This window comes from Scleropages formosus, chromosome 23 (assembly GCF_900964775.1).
Source record: "Scleropages formosus chromosome 23, fSclFor1.1, whole genome shotgun sequence".
In the NCBI taxonomy this organism is placed as follows: domain Eukaryota; kingdom Metazoa; phylum Chordata; class Actinopteri; order Osteoglossiformes; family Osteoglossidae; genus Scleropages; species Scleropages formosus.
This window is the reverse complement of record NC_041828.1, coordinates 16,138,124-16,160,521: the sequence shown is the minus strand read 5'-3', so window position 1 is coordinate 16,160,521 and position 22,398 is coordinate 16,138,124. Positions and strand designations below refer to the sequence as shown.

The 22,398-nt window shown below is 45.3% G+C and overlaps 2 protein-coding genes across 2 annotated transcripts in view; one reads left to right on the top strand and one right to left on the bottom strand.

Annotated features, from left to right (window-relative positions):
- The first annotated feature begins 778 nt into the window (after positions 1-778).
- On the top strand, positions 779-16,161 carry pip4p2 (phosphatidylinositol-4,5-bisphosphate 4-phosphatase 2). Its single transcript, XM_018727065.2, has 7 exons — positions 779-1,039; positions 9,653-9,801; positions 11,301-11,407; positions 12,304-12,427; positions 12,792-12,844; positions 14,893-14,983; positions 15,427-16,161. The coding sequence occupies exons 1-7, from the start codon at positions 934-936 to the stop codon at positions 15,568-15,570; spliced, it is 774 nt and encodes a 257-aa protein (XP_018582581.1). The 5' UTR covers positions 779-933; the 3' UTR covers positions 15,571-16,161.
- Positions 16,162-19,278: 3,117 nt separating this feature from the next.
- necab1 (N-terminal EF-hand calcium binding protein 1) overlaps positions 19,279-22,398 on the bottom strand; it is a 30,805-nt gene continuing 27,685 nt past the window's right edge. Inside the window, exons 11-13 of the mRNA XM_018727131.2 lie at positions 21,835-21,912; positions 21,622-21,713; positions 19,279-20,403 (exon numbers count right to left, since the gene is read on the bottom strand). Of these exons, the coding sequence (XP_018582647.1) occupies positions 20,375-20,403; positions 21,622-21,713; positions 21,835-21,912 (199 nt within the window). The 3' untranslated portion in view covers positions 19,279-20,374. The remainder of the gene's footprint in view (positions 20,404-21,621; positions 21,714-21,834; positions 21,913-22,398) is intronic.

The following is a 22,398-nucleotide window of genomic DNA, read 5'->3' as shown; positions in this document are numbered from 1 at the left end:
TTGATATTTGAAATATACATTGAATATTCTTTCTGAAATTGTCCATTTTAACTGATTTTGTCATCACTGCATCTAAAAATGAGCTGTCCTCCAGTGCAATTACCTTCACAATAATTGAAGTTCGTGTCCACATATCTATCTGAAATGACTGTTTCACCTGGATAGTTACAGTAAATAGTTAAAAGAGTTATTTTTAAAATAACTAATTTGTCATGTAGACTCTGATGTAAGAACTGATTTGGTGAGGCTGGGGCCTGAGGAAATCCAATGTTAAAATATTATAGGGCCTTTGAGTTTCTTTCTGTCCCAAAAATTCTTTGTGGGGTACCCAGGCCAGGGCTCTAGACTAAAGCTATTTTATAAGGCTGGTTTCGTGCACATAACTCATTTTTACAGCTATAGCAATCATATCAATTAACCATGACCAAAGATTGAGTGTTCTGTGTAAAATTTTGAAATATTTTTATTTGCACGATCTAACGCTTATGAATATGAGATCATCTCGGCGGGCAGCAGCTGGATGGCCTGGTCAGCCTGGGGTTGCTGATATGGAACCTGAAGGTTTGGGGTTCGAATTTCACTCCTGCTGTCCTGCCCTCTCATCTAGGTTCGTACCCTGAATTGTTACAGTAACAATATCATGTTGTACACAGGGGTACATTACTGTAAAGAATATAAGACGCTTTTTTTAAACGTCGACTTAGACAAGGTAGACAAGGTGTCAGCGGCAGCGCCAAGAACAATAACCGCGATCGCCGGACAGTGACGCAGGAGAGCGGGCGACCCGACCCCGCGTGACGCAGCTCGTTGGCCCCGCCCACATCAGGCTGCGCCGCTCGGTACCGGCGGAGCGTTTCTCTCCGTGCTCCTCTCCTGCGGAAGGAGTTCCCTTCGCAGCGCCGTCCGTTGCCGCCGCAGATCGCCGCTGCAGATATGGCCTCCGACGGCATGGACGAGAGATCCCCGCTACTGTCGGCGCCCAACTCGGGCAACGTGACCCCCACGGCTCCCCCGTACCTACAGGAGAGAAGCCCGAGAGGTCGGTGCGCCGGACGACGTTACGTGCTGATTCATTTGGGCGTTGCGTGATCACGGTGCTGTGTGTGTGCGTGCGGGGCTGCGTGCGGGGCTGCGTGCGGGGCTGCGTGCGGGGCTGCGTGCGGGGCAGGCGATGTGCCGACAAGGGCATCTGCAGAGCCGGCCTGCTGCTGGCTCGTGTCGTGGGAGGGAAAAGAAAACCCCCGTGAATATTGTAATGGTGATGATAATAAGCCCCTGGGCAGTGCCGCACGCACGGGGCCTTCGCGCGCCTCTCCGCGGCATGTTGCAGGTGGGGGAAGAGAGTTATTGTGTGGAGGTGCGCTGCGCATCCGCGACGCGTTCGCGGAGCGGCTCGCGCGCGGTGCTCACATCCCCACGCCACGCCACGCCACGGCCGCGGATCTATTGTGTCGCCGGCGCCGAGGATCCCCCTACGAGATGTGGTTATTTACGAAAAAAATTTCCTCGAAGGGAAGCGCAGAAGAAAATCGCAGTGCTTTTCTCTGTTCACTTAGTTTCTCGCGTGTTTACTGCCCGACGCTGCTGTTTTCCTGCATTAATTTTCCACACATATTTATTACAATGCAGAGAGGCATGATCATGTCCAGCCTGGCTGTGCAAACACAATTTTCACTTCAACGTTTGTGCTCTCATCATGGTCACCTCGTTCATTTTTAGCACAATGAATGAATGACACGGGTATTATGCTAAAAACTTCACTGGCAAAACCATCAGGATTAGGATATTTTTTCATATTATGATTATTGTGTCTGGGCTCCAAGATTAATAGGAGGGGGCCCCTCTTGCGTTAATTGATTACATTGTATAATGGCACATGATTTTAGGAAGGACGGGTTTGTTCTGTGTGCTGTGTTCCATCTCAAGTATATTGTTGGAATGTCTTCTTCCATTGCCTTTGTTGACTTTATTTGCCTTTTTTCAGCTTGACCTTCACTGTAGTCTTTCTGACACCATTCACTGCATCTTAATTTATAGATGTAGCTTCTAAAGGACTCTTCTCTCAATGACTTCTGCTTGTTTTTTCCCCCGAACCAGTGAAATCGGAATCTCTCTGTCCCATTATCCTTAGCGATACGAAGCATTGTTATTGATTTAACAAGCGTACAAATCAATGAGGCCAGTACTCGGGCTGGGGGACTCGGGCACATTTGGAACGTGTTTTATAGCCCACGTAATAAGGCCAAAGAAGAGCTCATATTTTTAATTTACCAGTTGAGTGCAACAGGGCTGTTCCGTTCGTGTTCCGGAAAGGCCAAGCGCATCAGATTTTCCGGCTTTGCTCGCATCACCCAGAGCTTAGAATACGAGCGAAATGGTTGCAGTCGAGACGCCGGTGAGTTGGGTTTAGAGCCCGGCTAGAACAATAGCCACCTGGTGTTCGGGGCTGTGTGTCAAAAGGCCTCTGCGGTAAAGACCCGAGGGAGTACCGCAGCTGTGGAGAAGACGTTTATGAAATCCTTACACGAGCAGCGTTATTCGGTCTGAATGCACTGCTGGCTTCTGTTTGCTTTCTCATAATTCAACACTACAGATGGTGGCGGATAAAATTAATGGAAAGGAAGCGTGGTGAAAATGATGTGCACTCCTCACTGTACGGGACAGGGGAGTACGCTGGACCTCGGGAAGAGGCTGGTGCATCAAGTCTTCCCAAACCAACGGTATTCATGAAGACGGCAAATTATCTTTGGCTTTTTAGTTTTACTTTCTCAGGCAACGAGCTCAGACTCCCGTCGGCTTCAAGTCCAAACTGGGTCGTGGGCCCGACCGCACAAACAAAGCACAAAGACAGGAAAAAGCAGCAGGCCTCTGTGGGCACTCGTTTCTCACAGCTCCTACGGCCAGATCAAATCGTCCGACAGGAACCGAGGCAGAAAAGCACACAAAAAACCATTTTCAAGACCATCGGGTATTATAAACGTGAATCATTTTTCCAGCAGGTAGGGAAGCTGCAGGGCGTGGAGTGAAAAAAGTGGATTCTGTCCTCAAGCGCAAGATCAGTCTAATTCTTAAGACCTCTTGAGTGACTAAACCACTTCAGCCAAATATCCTGCTGCAAAAATGGTTGTTACTTCCGCTACTTTTGGATAGCGTTCCCGGTTAATCTGGCCTATTTCTAGCCAACAGAATATTTTTATCGCAGATCATAGGCAGGTGGTTGACCGTAGTCTTGTAACTGGGTGACTGCTGAATAAAGTCCCATAAAGAGCCTTGACTTGGCAACTCAAGGTTCTCTGAACCCTAAGAAATGATCCAAAAACAGAAAAGAAACGCAAATCCTAATACCCCTGTGTGTGGAACCCTAAGGGATGAAGGCGTCGTTTTCCACCCAAGCCAGAAATTCTGGACTTTGAGCTTAGGGTCATAGGCTATAAAATGCTCCTTCATTTGGACAGGATCGGACCAGATATCGATAATCGGTTTAGAGTTCAGCTTTACGGACGGGACCATTTTCGCCCTGTAAGGTTGGCTTCTGAAGAATGTGAAAGGCTTTTAATCCTCGGTCACCCTGGTCACTGGGGGGGTCATTCCTTGGGGACTGCAAAGACAAACGTAACTTGTAATTGCCCTGACAATTGTGTGTTTTGATAAAAATCTGAGATTGACCTCTCAGGCAAGTAAAACATTATCTGAAAAACAAAAGCGGTGGTAAAACAACACTGTAATCTCGATTTTACCATTTCTATTGTAATGATGATCCTATGAGTTATACATTAATTACAATGAGATGCTAAACAATTGTTTCCTAAAAGGTAAATCGATCAACACCGCAGCTCGTTAGTAAGACGAACAATACCAGGGCCTGGGTAACTGCCAGTCTTTTGTGTGACTTGTTATTGTGAAATTATCACTTTTATTCTAAGGAAGTAATTATTTTCCACGTTTGTAAATCGAGCAGGAATATGTTACTTTTCCAGAATTTTCAATGCTTCGCTTCTTGTGCACAACCCTTCAGTTCCCTGACTCGTGTGGAAACCGTGAACCCACGTTGACATACGCAGTACCGGTCAAAAGTGAGTTTACTTGTTGGAAAGTGGCCATTTTCACGACACATTCGGTTCAAGAGTTCGACCAAGAAATGAGCTCAGATGTCAGCTGCCAGCGATGTAGGACACCTTACGGCTGCTTTGCTCTTACTCGTCTATCGATTTCATCCCGTGGAAGAATGTCCCGCGTGTACTCAAACTTTTGACTTAGATTGTAACACAGCATGCATCCCCCAGTGTCGTTTTGTTTACTACCATGTTGCCATGACTCTGTAGTCTATAGGCTGCTGGCTGCAAAAAGACGAAAGACCTTAATCTTCTCCGAATCTGATGCGGTTTCACAAACTGGTCCTTCTGTTTCCCTGACATTTTCCCCCTCTTCAATACTTTGCTTGTCCCAGAAAGCAAGCATCTCTACATATCCTTCGCTTGAAAATACAGTTTTAATATAAACCAACCGCGATTACAGTACTGACACTCGTACAATGAATAGGGCTATAACTAGGCGAGTTATGGCAAACACTTCAAATTTCCTGTCAATAATTCAACAAAGATTAGATGTGACAGGCAAAACTAACACTAGATAAGATTAATTTCTGTGTGTTTTTAAAGCCAGTTTAGCCATACTCATGTATTCATACTCAGCAAATAGAAAGGATAAATGACAAGGATTTTTAGGCAGCTATATTTGAATAAGCAATGAAATAGGCAAACTGAGTAAACTGAGCCTGGTTCTGTATGCCAGAGAATGAATTAATTTTATTTACAGTTGTAGAATGCCAAGAATGATCCGAAAATGCATTTTTTCACAGTGAATTGAATGAAAAGGCAATGTTTTTTAGTTTAAAATGACAGATTTGTAAATGTGAAAGTTTTCCTAGCTTTGTTGTACTTTGCTTTTTGTATTTAATTTCGTAATGTTCATGTGAATTCCTGTGATTCCCCCCCCAAATAGACCTGTAATAAAGAACACAAGCTTTGGAAATTTAACAGAAACTATAGCCACTTTAATAATGGATATGTGTGTGTATCTATACAGGCCTGGGAGTTGCCGTTCTGGGATTTCTGTTTGTAGAAAATACTTTCTAGCTGTGTTTTGGCAACTTTGCTTTTTCATCCCCATACTGCTTTTAATGATGCCGATTGAATGCATTAAATTTAATTCTTTACATGCTGGTTTGCGTGAGGCTGAATTTGACCACATTACTCAAACTGCAGAGCTTCCCGTGTAACTGCTATAATGTTGGTTCATAACTTTGACGTGTGTCGATTTGAATTTAGTTTATGTAACTTTTTTTTTATTTCAGTGACCCAAAAGCTTATAGGCTACTTTTTATTTCTAAACGAAGAGAATAGTTGAAGTTGGTGACATTTCTTCAGAACTACTGTCAACAAAACTGGTATGAAGTTTTTGTTGGGTTTAGCACGATCCAGTTAAATGTTATTAAATAAAGAAAATGTTTCATTAGCCTGGATGGGATTACCAAAAAAAGTATTTTTATGAGGTCTCACCCTCAGACATTCTTCTAGCAACAAAGAATAGCTGGAGAGCAGAAACACACCATTTTAGCTTGTTTCTGAAACTTACTGATCTTACAAGCAACATAAATGCACTCATTTGTCACACAGTGGGGTAAATTTCTATTGTCAGGGGATCATATTAGATAATAGGCAAAAATGCTGCTGTACTGAATAATCAGCCTGTTGTATGAAAAAGGGGGAACATATTTCCATAAGACATTGTTTTTTTTGTTTGAACGGGACCCCATTCTATGAATGTATATATCCTCAGCTGTATATCACTTTGGAGAGAAGCATTTTCTAAATGAATAAATATAATATAAACATAATTGGCTCAGTTCGGAATAGCTGATAGGAAACATCAGTTTCTGTTGGTTTTAACAACTTGAATTAAACACTAACTTTAAAGTGGATTGAAAATATTTTGTACCATAATCCACTCAGTCTTCATCCTCTCTAATTCTCTCGTAGCTGATACTTTTTCCATTAATTCTTCTCATTTTTGGGTCCCGTGTGACCGTTACGTATACTGCTTTTGTGTGACACGCCGAAGAATACCGCCAAAAGTTGGACTCTGCATACTAGGTTACTTCTTGTGTTCAAAACCGTTATATCCTGTGAAATCCTTCCTAGACATTTTTTATTGTTAATCAGTGTTTGTTTTAGTAGGAACAGGTGTGTGTATGTGTATTATGTACACGTACGTTGGGTGCATAGAGTCAGGTTTGAATACATGTGATATAAAGGGTACACACACTCTTGGTGGACAGGTAATGTGGCCTCACGCACTAGCAGAGACGGCTCGTTCTCCCTCGTGGCCCCATAATGTCAGTGCACGAGCAAAGCCGTGCAGCATGATTTGAAAGGGAAAAAGGCCTCGGCGAAGGCGTTCTCCACTCGAGCGTGACCGTTGCGTCCCCCCTCCCTATAAGTAACTTGAATCGGTTTCTCGTCTTCAGGCAACTGCACTCTAGTAGCGTGTTAAAGGAACACGGCGGTCGCTCCCAGGCCATGCGCATCCTTTACATTAAAATATGTGCTGCTATCAGTACCTTCGCTTTATACTGAAGCTGAACGGAAATGGCAGGTTTCACAGGTTGATTTTTCACTTTGACCTCAACGCAGTAGACTGGTGTTCAAGTTATGCTTTCTGTTGCATGTGGTTATTTTTTCCCCACAGTTTATCACGTAGATGTTTCTGGAAGAAGTGAAGGTATTGTCATCTATAGGGGTTGGGCTTCCATGCAATTTGCAATTTATTCGTTTTGTTCGGTAACATCACCAGAATTTAAAACCCCGAACTTTGCTTTTTTTAGGTTTTCCGTTTCAGTTAGAGAGTGAACAAATTGCACCAGATTCTTGATTTGAAGGTCAGATTAGATGGAATATAGACAGGTGCACATTACTGGCCCTAAAACCATTTTCCTTCTATAGCCACCTTTTTTTTTTTTTTTAAATAATGGATAATTTTATGATTTTCAGTACCACTGTGATTGTAAAGCTCCTAAATTATCCTAACATGGTGAAATGACCACGCCCTCAATACAGGTATCCCTCGTGATACTGAGCTGTAGTAAGGGCTATAAGAAAATATTGATTCCATTGTATTCAATCACCTCTGCTAGCTGCTGATTGGTTGACTGCTGATTGATTGCTAAATGAACACTCCGTTGCACTCAGTATTTCCACAGCCTGTTGCTCTCCAAGTCATCAGAACTGCTCCTCGCTGCTCCCTCCTTACCTGGGGGTCAGTGAAGAAAGAGGAGTCGGCAACCTGGGTACCACACTCACATCTGCGGGAACCACATGACATTTATGCTTTGTGCTCTCCTTGCCATGGAGCTCACAAGGAGATCCACCTCAAACCCGGGTCACGTGGCTAAAGATGGCTGAGGAAAATGCATAAGTGCACACTCTTATACTGTCTTCATAGATGTGCTGGGCTTCAAAGACCAAACCGTTTTTGTCTGGCACCTATAACTGCATTGGGAATACACCCATTCCTTGATTTGTGAACATTCAAGTTATGAATTTTCTCGTTTGCACCCCACAGAGTGTACACCTGCAAATCTCATTTACGTCAATATTTTTGCAGATACGAGCATTTCTGTACCCGTATGAGCAGACTCTTTCGGTCAGGCTGCTCCTTCGAATTGGCATCTTGCGGTCGGAAATTTGCACAAACGCCGTATTAGTTTGTACGTTCCCTCAAGGTGACTGCTGGTGCACTGTGTTGCCATTATTTACTATTAAAAATCAAAGTAATTTGAATTGTTCGCCAGGGTAGTCACCTTCTTGCCTCTCTGTCTTTAACGAGTTAACATGATTGTTTATTATGGTTTGGATACACATGGCCTAACAAACAGCTCTCCAGGAATGAGCTAGGTTTGTAAACCGAGGAACAGGTTTGCCTCCTTTTTTTGACAGCAGTGGTTTGTCTTGGAACCACCCTTTTCTTGACGGTTGCTTAATGTTCCTCCATAGTCATGGTTATGGGCTGGATCAGCACCAGAGTTTGGATGAGGTGTCTTCCCTCAGGTCATAAGAAACCCAGGGCTGGTACATTGTGCTACACGAGTGTCTTTGATGCCACTTTGCTGGAAAGGAAATTAGAGCAAATAACTACTGCAGTCATAACAGAGGCAATTAGTCCCCCGTAAATAATAGCTGGAAATGGAACCTCCAGTCTGGCACCAGTTACTGTGGTTAAGGTGTAATTTAGACCTCAGCAGGCACTGCGCCTCCACATGGGAGTAGGATTACTTTGACCTGGGATGCCAAAACTGCGGTCTTGAAATGGGAGGCATCAAAAAAAAAAAATTAAGCACAGTGCCTGCTTAAATACCATATAAGACTGATGCATTCTGGGGAAAAAATTCCTGTCCAGGGGCAGTCTGCAGTCAGGGATAAGGAGCCCTGGTTTTGCCGGAGACGTTTTTGCTTTTGTTGTGTTTTCTCTGTCGAGCTGCAGAAGAGTTTGCCTCCTCCCAAGAGGCCCGAGGACACGTCTCTGCGTTTCGTTCTCTTGGATTACACGTTCAGCAAACCGCTGGATTCCATTTCCACTGGAATTCCCAGAGCATTTGCTTAGAATCATATTGGTTGCTTTGTGAGAGAGTGTGTGTGTGTGTGTTGGGGAGGGGTCACCAGTTTGACAGGCTGCTGTATACTGTTGTTTTTCTGTAAATGGCCTCTCATGAATGCACATGCTTAGCTACTTAATAATGGAATGAATAAATCCAATTCAAGTGTGTATGTTTATAAAGGACACAGTCAGTGTCAAATGTGTGACTTGGTGTCTTAGAGCAAGTTTTAACTGAGGTTAGTTCTCCTGAGGGGTGCAAGTGAAATCACTGTGATTTTCATTTTCACTTTATACACCTTAGTGTTGTATGAACAAATCCAAAAATGCCTCTCATTCACCTGGGGACAGTAACCCCCTTAGGGAACGTGGTTTTATTTCATGCTGAATATGAAAACTGTGTTATGCTTTGTCAGAATTACAGAAAGAACCTGTAAAGAAATACACACACACACACACACACACACACTTACACTTGTCCCGAGTGGGGTCGCAGCGAGCCGGAGCCTAACCCGGCAATACAGGGCACAAGGCTGGAAGGGAAGGGGACGCACCCAGGACAGGACGCCAGTCCACCACAAGGCACCTCGAGCGGGTTCAAACCCGAGTCCCACCAGAGACCAGGCACAGGCCAAACCCGCTGCGCCACCGTGCCCCCCTTGTAAAGAAATAGTAGCTGTTAATTCCACCTAATGCGGTAAACTTAGCAATGTACAATAATACACGTACAGCTCTTCTGTCGAGTCTTTCGATTCCCCCGGTGTGTCCCAAGGCTCCAAGTAAGACAGTTGTGGTCTGTACCACTTTGATTTTTCTCATTATGTCGAAGACAGAATAAAGGCACGAGGTGGTAGTTAAGGCAGATGCAGTACCAGGGCTCTTTCCTGGGAAATGGCGGCGAACACTTTGACCGCTCAGAGAGCCTCCTGTCCCCGAAAGGTGTCCATTCTGTGTGCGAATGATGACGAGTCCTGATCAGTGTTCCTGTCTTCCGATCCCGCAGCGGAGCTCCCGCCACCCTACACGGCCATCGCAAGCCCCGACGCCGGCGGGGTTCCTGTCATCAACTGTCGCGTGTGCCAGTCGCTCATCAACCTGGATGGCAAACTCCATCAGCATGTGGTCAAGTGCACTGTCTGTAACGAGGCCACGGTACACACCCGCTCACACCCCCCCAACCGAACTGCCACACACACAGCGCTCACTCTCCGCTCCTTTCTGCTCATTTATAGCAGTGGTTCCCAAACATTTTCAGTGATGACTCTGAATAAAATTCCAATTGTGTTTATTCATATAGTATTACTTTAATAATGACAAATGTATATGATTTTCAGAGTTTTTAATTGGACAAAACTAATTTACATGACAATGGGTTTGGGTTTGGACTAAAGGTTTTATTACACAAATATTTTATCAGTGCTTACTGTGGTACTGCTTCATTTGGAGGGTAAGCTCCCCTACGTTTGCTAAAATTACAGCTCCGTTTATAAAATTGCATTCAGATGAGTATTATTTTACAACAGGTTCTCTGCCGATTTGCTTGACACACAAGTATTAGATGTAAGCAGACTAGAACATTATTATATTAATTGTATGTGAATGCTGTGTTGTCCACAACTATTCTGCTTTAAATTGCATTTCAAGAGTAATTTATAATATTGCGAGTGAAGTAAACCCCTTATAATGCTATAATGCTTATTTCTTGGGGACCGTCCCTCACGACCCCCATTTGGGCTTGGACCATGGGTGTGGGAACCACTGATTTAGTCTGCTGCCAACTTTCTATCTTCATTTCTGCTGCTGATTTGTTTACACTTTGCTCACCCATTCATAAGGACATGAGACCTGCTGAGAACCCCGACAGTTAATAAATCGCTGCCCCAACCTCATGCTGGAACAGTGGACAAAACATGGAGAGGGCATGTGATCGTGTCATGAGAGTCACGCCGGGGAGGGGGTACTGCCTCTGGAGACAAAAGTCTACTGTGTCCCACACAGAATGTGTCCACAGCTTGATTTCGGCATTTTGATTGTCTCCACTCGTCAATTTGCTTGTTGGACATTCGAACATACTAGGCTATATTTCACATCATGAAATTCCTCTCAGAGAACCACTGATCCCATCACCATCTTCATGTCCACTGATCCAGCACTAGTTTTAAGTGTCGTGTTTCCTCCTGGTACAGCATTTGGGAACATGCACGCACACGTTACACAATGAATCGCTGCTCCTGTCTCTATGTCGTTGTCAGAATGTTCGACGTGCTCTTGACACTTAAGCCCCGTTTGAGAGGATCAGATATTTTGTTGATTCATGTGGCTTGACCTCACTAGCACCATGTGTATATAATAGCGTTATTATTCATTGTCTCGCTGCCGTAAGTAGGCATATTGTTTGATCACGGCTCGTGGCCATGACTAGGCAAGTGTAGGCTGCAGGGAGAGTGGCAGGGTCCCCAAGCCCTCGGGTGTTCTCCTCAACACCGTCAGTGCCAGTCCAGGGGTAGGTTTTTATGGGTTTTACCCTAACCTCTAAACCTAACACTGTCCCTAACTCCTAATCTCCAACCCCAAAGCTACCACTTAACCCTAAATAGATTTGTGGACCCCTGTCCATTGACACATCAATAACGTGATGTTTCCCTCCCCAGCCAATCAAAAACCCGCCAAATGGAAAGAAGTACGTGAGGTGTCCGTGTAATTGCCTGCTAATCTGTAAGGACACGTCTCGGAGGATAGGGTGCCCGCGGCCCAACTGGTAAGTGGGTGGGCCAAGGTGGGGAGGGAGGTTCTGGGGCTGCTTTTCGCTTTTAATTAAAAGTCCAGTAAATGTGAGCTGAACAGACGACTGTCTTAAGAGTGTCAAGTAAGGTTACTAGGGATTGTCATAAAAGGGAAAAGAAAATGTTTCTTTCTCACACCAGTACAGTGTACAATGGTGCAGCAGGTGGCACAGTGGTTAGTCACTGCTTCATAGTCAAAGGTTTCAGGTCCAAATTCCACCTCCTGCTGTTGTACCCTTCATTAAGGTGGTAGTCCTGAATTGACACAGTAAAAATTACCCAGCTATATAAATGGTTAAATCTTGACTTATCATTTAATTCCTTTTGGCAAACAGTGTCAGCTAAATAAATAAATGTCAGTAATAATATCTCTTCTAAGAGCATGGTAGTCAAACTAACCCAGCCCTCTCACCACATATGGAGGAGTTTGGCTGTTATATATGATGGCTGTGTGGTGACTCTCTCAACACCCAAAATCCAACATGTTTTTGGTTTGGAATTAAACAAATATGATGTAGGCGTGCACAAATTGGTTGAAAGTCACTGCAGTTTGGCATGTTACACTGGGGAGGGGCTGTTTTCTGCTTTCCCGCTATGTACGATTTTTGATGTAGATTCTTTGGTTTGATGAATTCAGCTGACTTAGCTAGAGGGAAATATTTACAGCTGGACATTTGCCTGTTTATCGTGAGCAGCACTATGGCTCAGCAGGTAGCACTGGTGCCTCACAATGCCCACACTGTGCATTTGGATGTTTATAATATGACAATAATAATTGTCTGCAACTCATTGAATAAAAGTGTCTGCTAAATAAATGTGAAAATGTATTGTGAATGTCGTGAGAGCGCTGTGCCTGCGCTCCCTCCCGCAGCAGACGCATCATCAACCTGAGCCCGGTGATGGTCATCCCAGAGGAGCAGCCCGCACAGCCGGCCTTGCCCGTGCAGCCCGAGGGCATGCGTGTGGTGTGCGGCCACTGCGGGAACACGTTTCTGGTATGTGCTGAGCCTTTAGAGTGCATGTTTGTGTCTGCCTCTGTGTGTGTGTGTGTGTGTGTGTGTGTGTGTGTGTGTGTGTGTGTGTGTGTGTGTGTCTTTGTGTTGCTGCTCCAGGCTTCAGGAGGCACCTGTGCGGTAGACTGGTGATGGGAGGTGGACCCCATAGTGCTGTGTTTGTGCCTCGACCCCCCTGCCTGTCGCTGTTCTATGAGCTCAGCCTTTACGACCACCATGCTTGGTGTTGTGTGTTTTTAAGTCGCTTTGGAGAAATGTATAATGCAGATGTGTTTTATGGGAGAGTAACACACACATCAGGTGAGTATTACTCACGAACCCCATCTCTACCTCTTTGTACTTCTAGTGGATGGAGCTCCGATTCAACACACTGGCAAAGTGCCCACACTGCAAAAAGATGTAAGTTTCTGGTGTTCTGTAATTTATTTAAACTTTTTTTTTTGGGGGGGGTTGGGTTGGGTGAATTGTCATCAATGAGGTAAATGCAGAATGTAAGAAGTTACCCAGTGTGCCCTGAACCTGCTTTCACTTACATATTTGGGAGTTTGGGACTGTGGTCATTAATCTTAGCCCATGTGATGGGTATTATGACAAGGTGGGGGGCTGGAGGGGGGAGGAGGGTGTCAGACTTGAATGTGTGTTTCATCCAAAGTTTTCAGAGCAAACAAACAGTGAGGTGAATCAGAGCCCAGGAAGGGTAAGGTCTCAGGCCCCGGGGCAATAAACCTAGTTGGGCCTGACGTCGAGGCCCCTGGCTGACTCCCCTGCATATGCAATTTGTGTGTGTGAGTGAGTGAGAGCAAGAGAGAGAGATTCTAGCAGCAGTTGAAACCTCACATCTAGGTTTATCTGGGTTAAAGCGTTCTGATCTAAGCGTCTCTGGTTTGAAATGCCTTCTGGCTGCTTAGCAGTAAGGTAAAGCCTGTGGGCATTTTTGGCCCAGTTTGTTTATTTTTTTTTCTCTCCCCATTTCTGTGTACAAAAGTGCTGGCCACACTATCATTTACAGCGTGTTCATACTTCTGCATAAGGCTGGAATCAGCTGATCGATATATGAATGGAATAGGAAGGACGAGACAGACTGGTTAAAAACCAGGAAAAAGCACAGTCACCGTAAAATACCCAGCTGAATGTGATATTTTTGCAAGTCACTCTGCGAGGAAGAGGGAAAATCCTAATGGTGAAATTAATATGTAAAAGAGAAATTTTTGTATGTACCAAAGTTAATTCACATACACTGTTGAGGAACCAACTTACGAACGTGATTGGGACTCGAGGTGTGTTCGTAACTTGATTTGTTCATAAATCCAAAGTTAATTTCACCACTAATTCACATATATAAGTGAAAACTTTAAAATACAGATATTCCTCCATTTATATGTGGACATCAACTGGCACAGTGGTTAGAGTTGCTGCATTGCACTTAGAGGACCCAGGTTGAAATCCCACTACTTTTGTAGTACCCTGGAGTAAAAATGATTCAGCTAAATATATGCATATATTGGAAGCCGCTTTTGGAGAAAAGTGTCAGCTGAATGAACTAATAACTAACATTTTCAGCTTTTTTTCTTTAACCAGCTGAGTTGCTCCGTTCCACAGGGCTCTTTCCCCATCCAGTCACATGCCAGCCATGTGAGCTGGGGAATGGGGGGCGGCGGCAATGGTCAGTCAGTTGGACTCAGCTGGGGGCCGGGGCAGTCATGTGGTTCCACGCCATCCCTGAGACGTGCAGGAGGGATCTGGCATGGGGCAGCAAGCCGAGTAAAGGGTTGTGTGTTACGGATAGCGGGCAGCGTAACCAGTGAGGATGGGGCTTTCAATAAGAGTTTTAGTTCAACAGCCCGCTTTATGCTCCTTTACCGTTTTAGTGCCTGTTGCTGCTGTCCACTACAACTTCCAATTAGTTTCTATTTTTTTAACCATCTACTGTACTTTAAACTCCTGGACTTTGGTTTCATGGTAAATTCTTAGGCCTTTGAAACTGGAATATATTAGAGAACACAACTGGCTAAGGAAACTCATTTTGGCACAGCAGGCAGCAATGGTACCTCACAGTGACAGGGCTGTAGGTACAGATGTAGGTTCGAATCGAGCGCAGTCTCTGTGCAGTTTGCATGTTCTCCCTGTGTTCTTGTGGGTTTCCTCCCACAATCCAAAGATGCGTTTAAGCTGAACTGGTGCCTCTAAATTGTAGTGTATAGTGTGAGTGCGCGAGTGTGTGTTACACTGCTCTGCTCTACAAATGGAGGAATAACTGTATGTAGCTTAGAGCACAAACCTGAGTTTGTAGCATTGGAGGAAAGTGTCAGCTAAATGAAAATCTGTCAATGTATAAATGTAAAACTAAACATGGACCATACCACTAGAGCTGCTGCTGCCCACAGGGCACAGATGTTGGGGGGTTCGCTGTGGGGCTGTCCCTCTCTGATCGCATCCCTCTTCCCCAGATCGTCCGTCGGCAGTGCTCTCCCGCGAAGGCGCTGCTGTGCCTACATCACGGTGGGGATGATCTGCATCTTCATCGGTGTCGGCTTAACCGTAAGTAGTGGTACCACACATCTTCAACGGCATCGGGGTTAGCTGCGGATGGAAGTCATGCATGTCCTAAGTTGAGGACCGTCTGTGGTAGTGTATGTATTACTACTATTTCTACCACAGCCGGTAGCGTAATGCTTTGGATCCAAAGGTTGCAGGTTCAGTCCCCACCTCCAGCTGTAGTACCCAAGGTACTTACCCTAAATTGCTCCAGTAAAACTACCCACTAACTGTCAGTCGCTTTGGATTTACAGTTTATTCATTGATGCTCAGCTAAATAATAAGGGCCAACTGAACTGAACCCAACAGAAGTGCCAAGAAGAAAAGTTCTGAAAATATAACAGTATGGTGTTTAAGTGCTGCCCACATTTAAGTTAGAAATCCGGACCCCCGAGTGACCGCGTCCCCACCGGCGTCCTGACTCGGTCTCCGTTTCTCTCCACAAGGTGGGCACGCAGGAGTTCGCCAGACGTTACCATGCCACCTACGTCTCCTGGGCCTTCGCCTACCTCCTGGGCCTCATCTGCCTGGTGCGGGCCTGCTACTGGGGCGCCATCAAAGTCAGCTACCCGGAAAACAGCTTCGCGTAGGCGCCTCGGACAGGAAGTGCCCGCTCGCGCACGCTCCCCCCCCCGGCCACTTCGGTTACTTTACGGTCCCAGCAAAAGCGACTCCAGTCCGGGTCATTGTGGTCGCGCTCTAATCGCCAGCGGCTCTAAACATCGGGCCGCGTCGTCTACTGTACGTGACTTGTTCCGTGTATTTGTTAATTTGGTGGATGGAGTCTTTTGACCAAACGGTCTTTCTGTATTATCTAAGCTGCAAATGAATAACGTACTTAAAATTAGTCTTAATAATTATTAAACGTTGACGATTCGATTCATATAGTTAGCTGCTACTAGCGCACCTGTTGGACACGGGCTGCGGACACTTACACACAGGTTTTAGGTACCGCGTTTTGATACCAACTTGACCAAAAGAGGTTGTCTTTTAAGAGCAGTTGCCCGTTGCACTACACAGTTTTATGCAATTTATTCTGTTCTGTTGCTGCTAGAAATCGATCCAGCCGCGCGACCACCGGCTGAGGCGGTTCGCCCGTCGCGTGCCGCCGGACGCCGCGCGCGCATCGTTTCCCCCGTTTTTATTCTCGATCTCATCGCTCCGAGCTTCTTACGTTGCTGCCGGGTCCGTTTTGTGCCATCAAGCATCATCATCACCAGGAGCTCTCGGCCTTGTGTCCCCCATTCCGTCTCGTCCTTACAGGTCCCGTTGCGTTGGTTTCCAGCAATAAATTAATAAATCCGTGTTTCTTGTTGCTGCTATAGTTTAGAGAAGTACGCGTGCATCGTACTTAAGTTTTATTTGCATCGATTTAACATGGACAGTTTTAGCAGACATCAGAATTCACTCTTTGCATGATTATTTTATTATTTTTCACACAGGTGTTTGTTGTGTCTCCCCCCCCCTGCTGTGAAAAGGTCCTGTATGTATGTAAATCCTCCCCGCTTAAGGCTCGATTCCTGGGTTGCTGAACACTCCGTTACCGTAGTTTGTCGAGTAAATGGGCACAATGAATCTTGTTCCGAATGTGGAGAAGCAGAAGCTCTTTGTACATAACACAACGAAACAGTAGTTTGAGTTGGAATATGGCGTGGGTGTTTTTAAAAAGGATAATTTATCAATAAAAGCCCTTAAAACGTGATCTGAACTCCGTGTGTTTCCTGGTGTTTCTTATGGAGGTGACAGGTCTTACTGCTTCTGTATTCTGTTCATCTTGCCTTCATCATAATGACCCAGTGGAGAATGTGGTGTATGTACACAGAGCACTGAATGGCATCGCCTAAACAGGAGCTGCTGCATTAGCAGTTGTAGGGTCGCGGTGGTCCGGAGCCTGTCCTGCAAACATTGGGCATGAGGTAGGGTACACCCTGGAGACAATGCCAGTTCATCACAAGGCAATCACATTATGGGCAATTCAGTCACCAGTTCACCTGAAACAGGTCCTTGGACTGTGGGAGGAAACCAGAGCAAACTCCACATAGGCTGAGCTGGATTCAGACTAACATCCAAATCAATAGGCCAGGAGATGAGACACCAGCGCTACCACTATGCCACTGTACCGCCCTGTTGTCAACTCTATTGCAATTAAAAACGATACAGAGCCAAAACTCTGTTCCAGGTACATTGGTGTCCTCTGGGAGAATGAAGCACAGAAGTACAGAATCATATTTGGATAATTTATAAGGCACAATAACAGCTGAGCAAGCGGGAAATCTCTGCATGCAATAAAATTGTTTCCTGCAATTTTTGCATTTTATTGCTCGATAGTATGCTAGTTATATATTATAGATGTATATATCTGTACGTTCATCTGAACTGTTTTTAGAGTTCAAGCTGTTTGAAATTAAAATGATTTAAAACTATCATCATTTTGACCCTAACTCAACTGTATGAATGAGGTATTTTTGGCTGTGTGTGTGTTCAGAGGAGTTTGAGTATGTCCATATGTTCTCTGATGGATTTACCTTGGAATAGAGCCCCTCTGGAATCTCTCCAACACGCTGGCTAAATGAAAATCAACAGATAAATGGTAAAAATGCAGTAAATTAAGATAGGCCTTGTGTTCCTACAGATATCCTGAAATCTTTCATTTTCATATTTGTGAGGACTATTGCCTCACTCTTTGGCTCCGTTTCATGTTTTTTGTTTATGGTTCCTCAGTTTTTAATCAGTAACTATGAGGTTGATAATCCCCAGTATTTTGACGCACCTGTAAAAACATGGATTCAAAGGATAAATTACAATTTACGCATCACATACGGATATGTTACACCGAATTCTCTAATCTCTGTATTTCTTTCTACTCTCTTCTTTCTTTGCATATGTGGTGCAGGTGAATTTATCACTCAGTTTATCCCAGGTGCGAGTGGACGTGTCTGAAGGAGGGTCCTTCGATGCACTGGTCATTCAGAGTGTATATTGTCTCATGCCCTGTGCTCCCCAGCATTGCCTGTGAATGAGATCTTTTGTTAAAACAATAAAATGTATATGTATAATATGTAGTTACATACTATATATAAAACAATGACAGCTTTGGTGAGTTGGATGTTACACTTTGAGTGTCCACTAGATGGCAGTGACATGTAAAAGTTGGATGTCCTCATCTGGAATGAATGGAGTCCCTCACAGATTTCTTGGACATCTCTATCAGCATCCTGTGCATGTAACCACCGCACACATCTCCAGCTGAACCCTTCGGTCTTTAACTGTAAAAAAGCGTGCGCAGAACGCAGTTCTTTCAGCTGCCGGGAGCCGCAGTTGAAGCGGAGAAGGCCAGAGGGCACAGACGGATGAAATCCTCTGTAGTTCACTCTTCTGCAGATATGCTGTGGTTAAGGAGCTCGGGTATTTTGTGGCCAGCAGGGTGTAGGTTCAAATCTTGTGACAGAAGGTAATGCAGTGCCCTTGAGGAAGGTAGGGGCACGTTCTGTGGAAATCCTTCGTACCGGATGGGTGATCGCTTCAGAAAAAATATTACCCAAGAAATATCAGCCTCCCCCAAAAACATGGAAAAAAATGAAACGCTCAGGTTTCCGGTTCCTCCTTATCTCCAAAAAAGCATACTGGTACGATCACTGACGCTGTCGGTCAACCCGTGGTGGCAAACATATTTCACCATGTTTATTGCGATATAACCCTTCTGCCATGCTTCTCATTAGGAAAGTAAGCATTCACATATAAAATCATCGTAACCCAAGTGAGATCAAGTTTTACAAACACATGGATTTCTTCTGTATGTAGGACACATGAGGAGCTTAAGACCTTCTCATTTCAAAGTAGTATTGATGGTTTTAGCGCAGGCACTATATCGATTTGTAGAATTTCAATTACAGGCGTCGAATATGGTGCTTCTTCATATTGGCAATATACAGTGTTTTCATATGCAGATTATGGGAATTTGTAAATCTCACCAATAGCACTCAATAATTTGACCATTTATTTCAGTATATCAGAGTGTTTACATTTTATGTGTAGGTTATATGATACAAACAGTAAATCAGTTTTGATACCTAACTTTGATTGATGGTGATGGTTGTGCCAATATGCATTTTGGGTATAAAAAGTGACCTGGAAACGTGAGTATTTTTATCTCTGAAGTTTCCCTGGGAACTGATACTTCTCGGAGAACATGTGTTCAAAGCGATCAGCGGGCGGCTGTTCGGTGTGTCACTATCCCGTATTTCAGAGCCGTCCAGCAATGTGACTGCAGCTCGTCAACAGGCTGGGATGGAATCACGTTCAGTGAAGTAAAACGGCAAAATTGACGACAGAAAAAAATATTTATTTGTGACAGATGGATGTCTACAGAAGGGCTGGTCGAGACCGTTCCTGGAAACCCGCCTGGATCCACCGCGCCGACTGAGAGCAGCGAACGATTAACACGTTACACATGATCCAGTCTCTTGCTGGATATGAATGAGATGATGGGTGACTGAACACACCGCAGATTTAGTGTGATTTACACACCTGGTTGGACCAGGTTCTCCAGAACTGGATCTGGAGGAGCCTGATCTGCGGACCGAGAAGACCGAGGATGCACTAGTCACTAGTGCGGCGGTTCTGATGACCGTCCGTTATTCTGATTTTCTTCCCGTCGACCCTCAACGCGCAGCTTGTCTGAGCTGTAGGTACAGTAAATGCTGTCCCAGATGTGTCACCAACCCACTGAGCCTTAAGAGTTGCTACAAAAAAAAAAAAAAAATCCCTAAACTTGCCCGTCTGTGCGCCTCTCACAAACCAATGCACTCGACAAAAAGAGAAGAAACTGATGCTTGCAACTAATTTTTATCTGTCCAAACACATCACATTGAACTCATAGCTGCGAGAAGCTGTCAAATCGCTCGCTGTTCAGTCAAAAACACGGCTCTGCGTAAAGGGCCGAGAGCTCGTCCCCGGAACCAGCGTCGGAGAGGCGTTCCCGGGAAGCACGGCGAATGCTCCTTTATTCACGAAACGTCCATCCGTTCATTTAAAAGCAGGTTTTTTTTTTTTTTTTTGTTTTTTAACAAACACAACTACAGCCACGCGCAAGGAACGAAACACGGAAACGCACACGGCACGTGGTACACGGGTGTCGGAGCGGGTCGCTCGCCGAAGGACCGCTGACCGCGGTTGGCCGAAATGCCACCGCTCGAGCCGCTTTGCGTGGACGGTTTACAACGAGTTGTGCGCACTATCAAACGTACAGTATGTGGACACAGGTGCGATATATAATTCATTGTGTTTCACAGTACACGTCAACACGAGAGCTGCTGGGAGGGGTCGGTTGCTCCTGACGGACGCTACAGCTACCACTACGTACGTGTGGGCCTCCGTGAGCCCTGACACCTCCGGTTAGTTATTGTTCAGAACCCACCACGAGGCTGGAAAGAGAGAGAAAAAACATGAAGTCAAGTCACTGATCCGAAATGTATCTAAATATATCTTCATCTCTCCTTACGTACCGTCTCGCTATAAAGGCAGAACGAACTTACGGTATATCAATATATTGAGACAGCTGGTAGCGTAGTGGTTAGAGCTGCTGCCTTTGGATCCAAAGGTTGTGGGTTTTAATCCCACCTTCAGCTCGAGCGCCCTTGAGCAAGGTATTTACCCTAAATCGCACCAGTAAATTTACCCAGCTGCATAAATGAGTGAATAATTGTAGGTCGATTGACATTGTTGAGTTGCTTTAGAGAAAAGTGTCAGATACATGAGTAACTGTAGCCTCAATAGAACATACTGTACATAAAAACATAGGTGTGATAGCAGAGTAATGCTCAGCCGAGCCTAATTCCTCCCCCGGCGTGTGTCCGTAGCGCCACTGAGAACTATTGCTATGATTTGTGGTGTACCGCGGTACAGGGCAGGTTTTTGTGCTCCTCGTGAAAACAATATCCCAGCGAACATCCATTCTTTTGTAGAGTTAGTGCCGTTTCCAGTGCTGAAGTATTTTTAATTATGCACACAAGCAGACACAATGTCTACAACCGCTTATCCCGAGCGCGAGGCCAGAGAGGGAGGGGACGCACCCAGGACGGGATGCCGGTCCATCACAATGCACCCCAAGCGCGACTCGAACCCTAGACCCGCCAGAGAGCGGGACTCGGCCAAACCTGCCGCACCCCAGCACCCCCCCCCCCCCATTTAATTATTTAATTAATAAATGTTCATTCTTATTAAAAGAATTTTACATTGTGTGCGTGTGTTGGAGGTATTTTTAAAAGCTACTCTCCAGAGTACACACACACACACCGTCTGAAGCCGCTTGTCCCGTACGGGGTCGCGGGGAGCCGGAGCCTGGCCTGGCGGCGCAGGGCGGGGGGCTGGAGGGGGAGGGGACACACCCAGGACGGGACGCCAGTCCATAGCAAGGCACCCCAAGCGGGACTCGAACCCCAGACCGACCGGAGAGCAGGACCCGGTCCAACCCACTGCACCACCGCACCCCCCTCCTCCAAAGTACACAAGTGCACAAATATTTTTCACACTATAGTCACGTGTGCACGCTCGCATTTTTGTGTGATCGCATGTCATTTTAGTAGCCGTCAGCGTTTTTCCCATAATATAAAGACGGTTTCAGTCATCGTGGAGCACTGTACCTGGAACCAGCATTGTAGTCATGATCTCAGGAGTCTCCAGGAAGTCCACATTGCACCTCTGGAAGGTCTTACTGTAGTTGGTCTGAAGGTGACTGCAAGCACATAAATAAGAGTCCTAGTTAAAAAACTCTTCCCCTTCTCACATTTGGCAAAAAAAAAAAAAAGAAAAAAAAAAGGATCAGGCGACATTCGAATGTGCAAACGTCTTCTTACTTCTTCCACATGTTGCTGTGCTCCCAGAACTCGTACACCATGAAGCGGGACTCGTTGGAGAGCTTCTGCACCGCGATACTGCCAAGAGTCGGACAGCACACGGTCAAACCAGCAGATTTACAGCGTTTACTTGGCTCTGCTTAATTGCCTCCTTTCACTATCAATAAAAATGTGCTGTTGTGATGTTCGATATGGAAACAATGAGTCACCAGGTGCTTTTCTGTTATGTATCTCAGAACGTGTTGCAGTTCGGGCAGTTTTGTGGACCACGTCCGAGTCACCCTGTTTTGGTCCAATTACTTACCCCAATTACACTGGAGAGGAGGCGTTTTCTCATATTACCGAATAGCAAAACGAAAAAGACAGCATCACTCCGATGGAGCCACTTTTAGAAGGCTGAGTCAGAGCCGCCCGGGGGTACGAGCGGCGGCGCGAGTCGATGCGGCGCGCGGCCGATCGTCGGCACCCGCAACAGCCAATCAGCTGGAAGGTGTCAGTCAAATAAGTGTGACACCGAAGCTGAAGGTGAGCTGTGAAACACCCCTAAGCTTCTTGTGTGTGTGT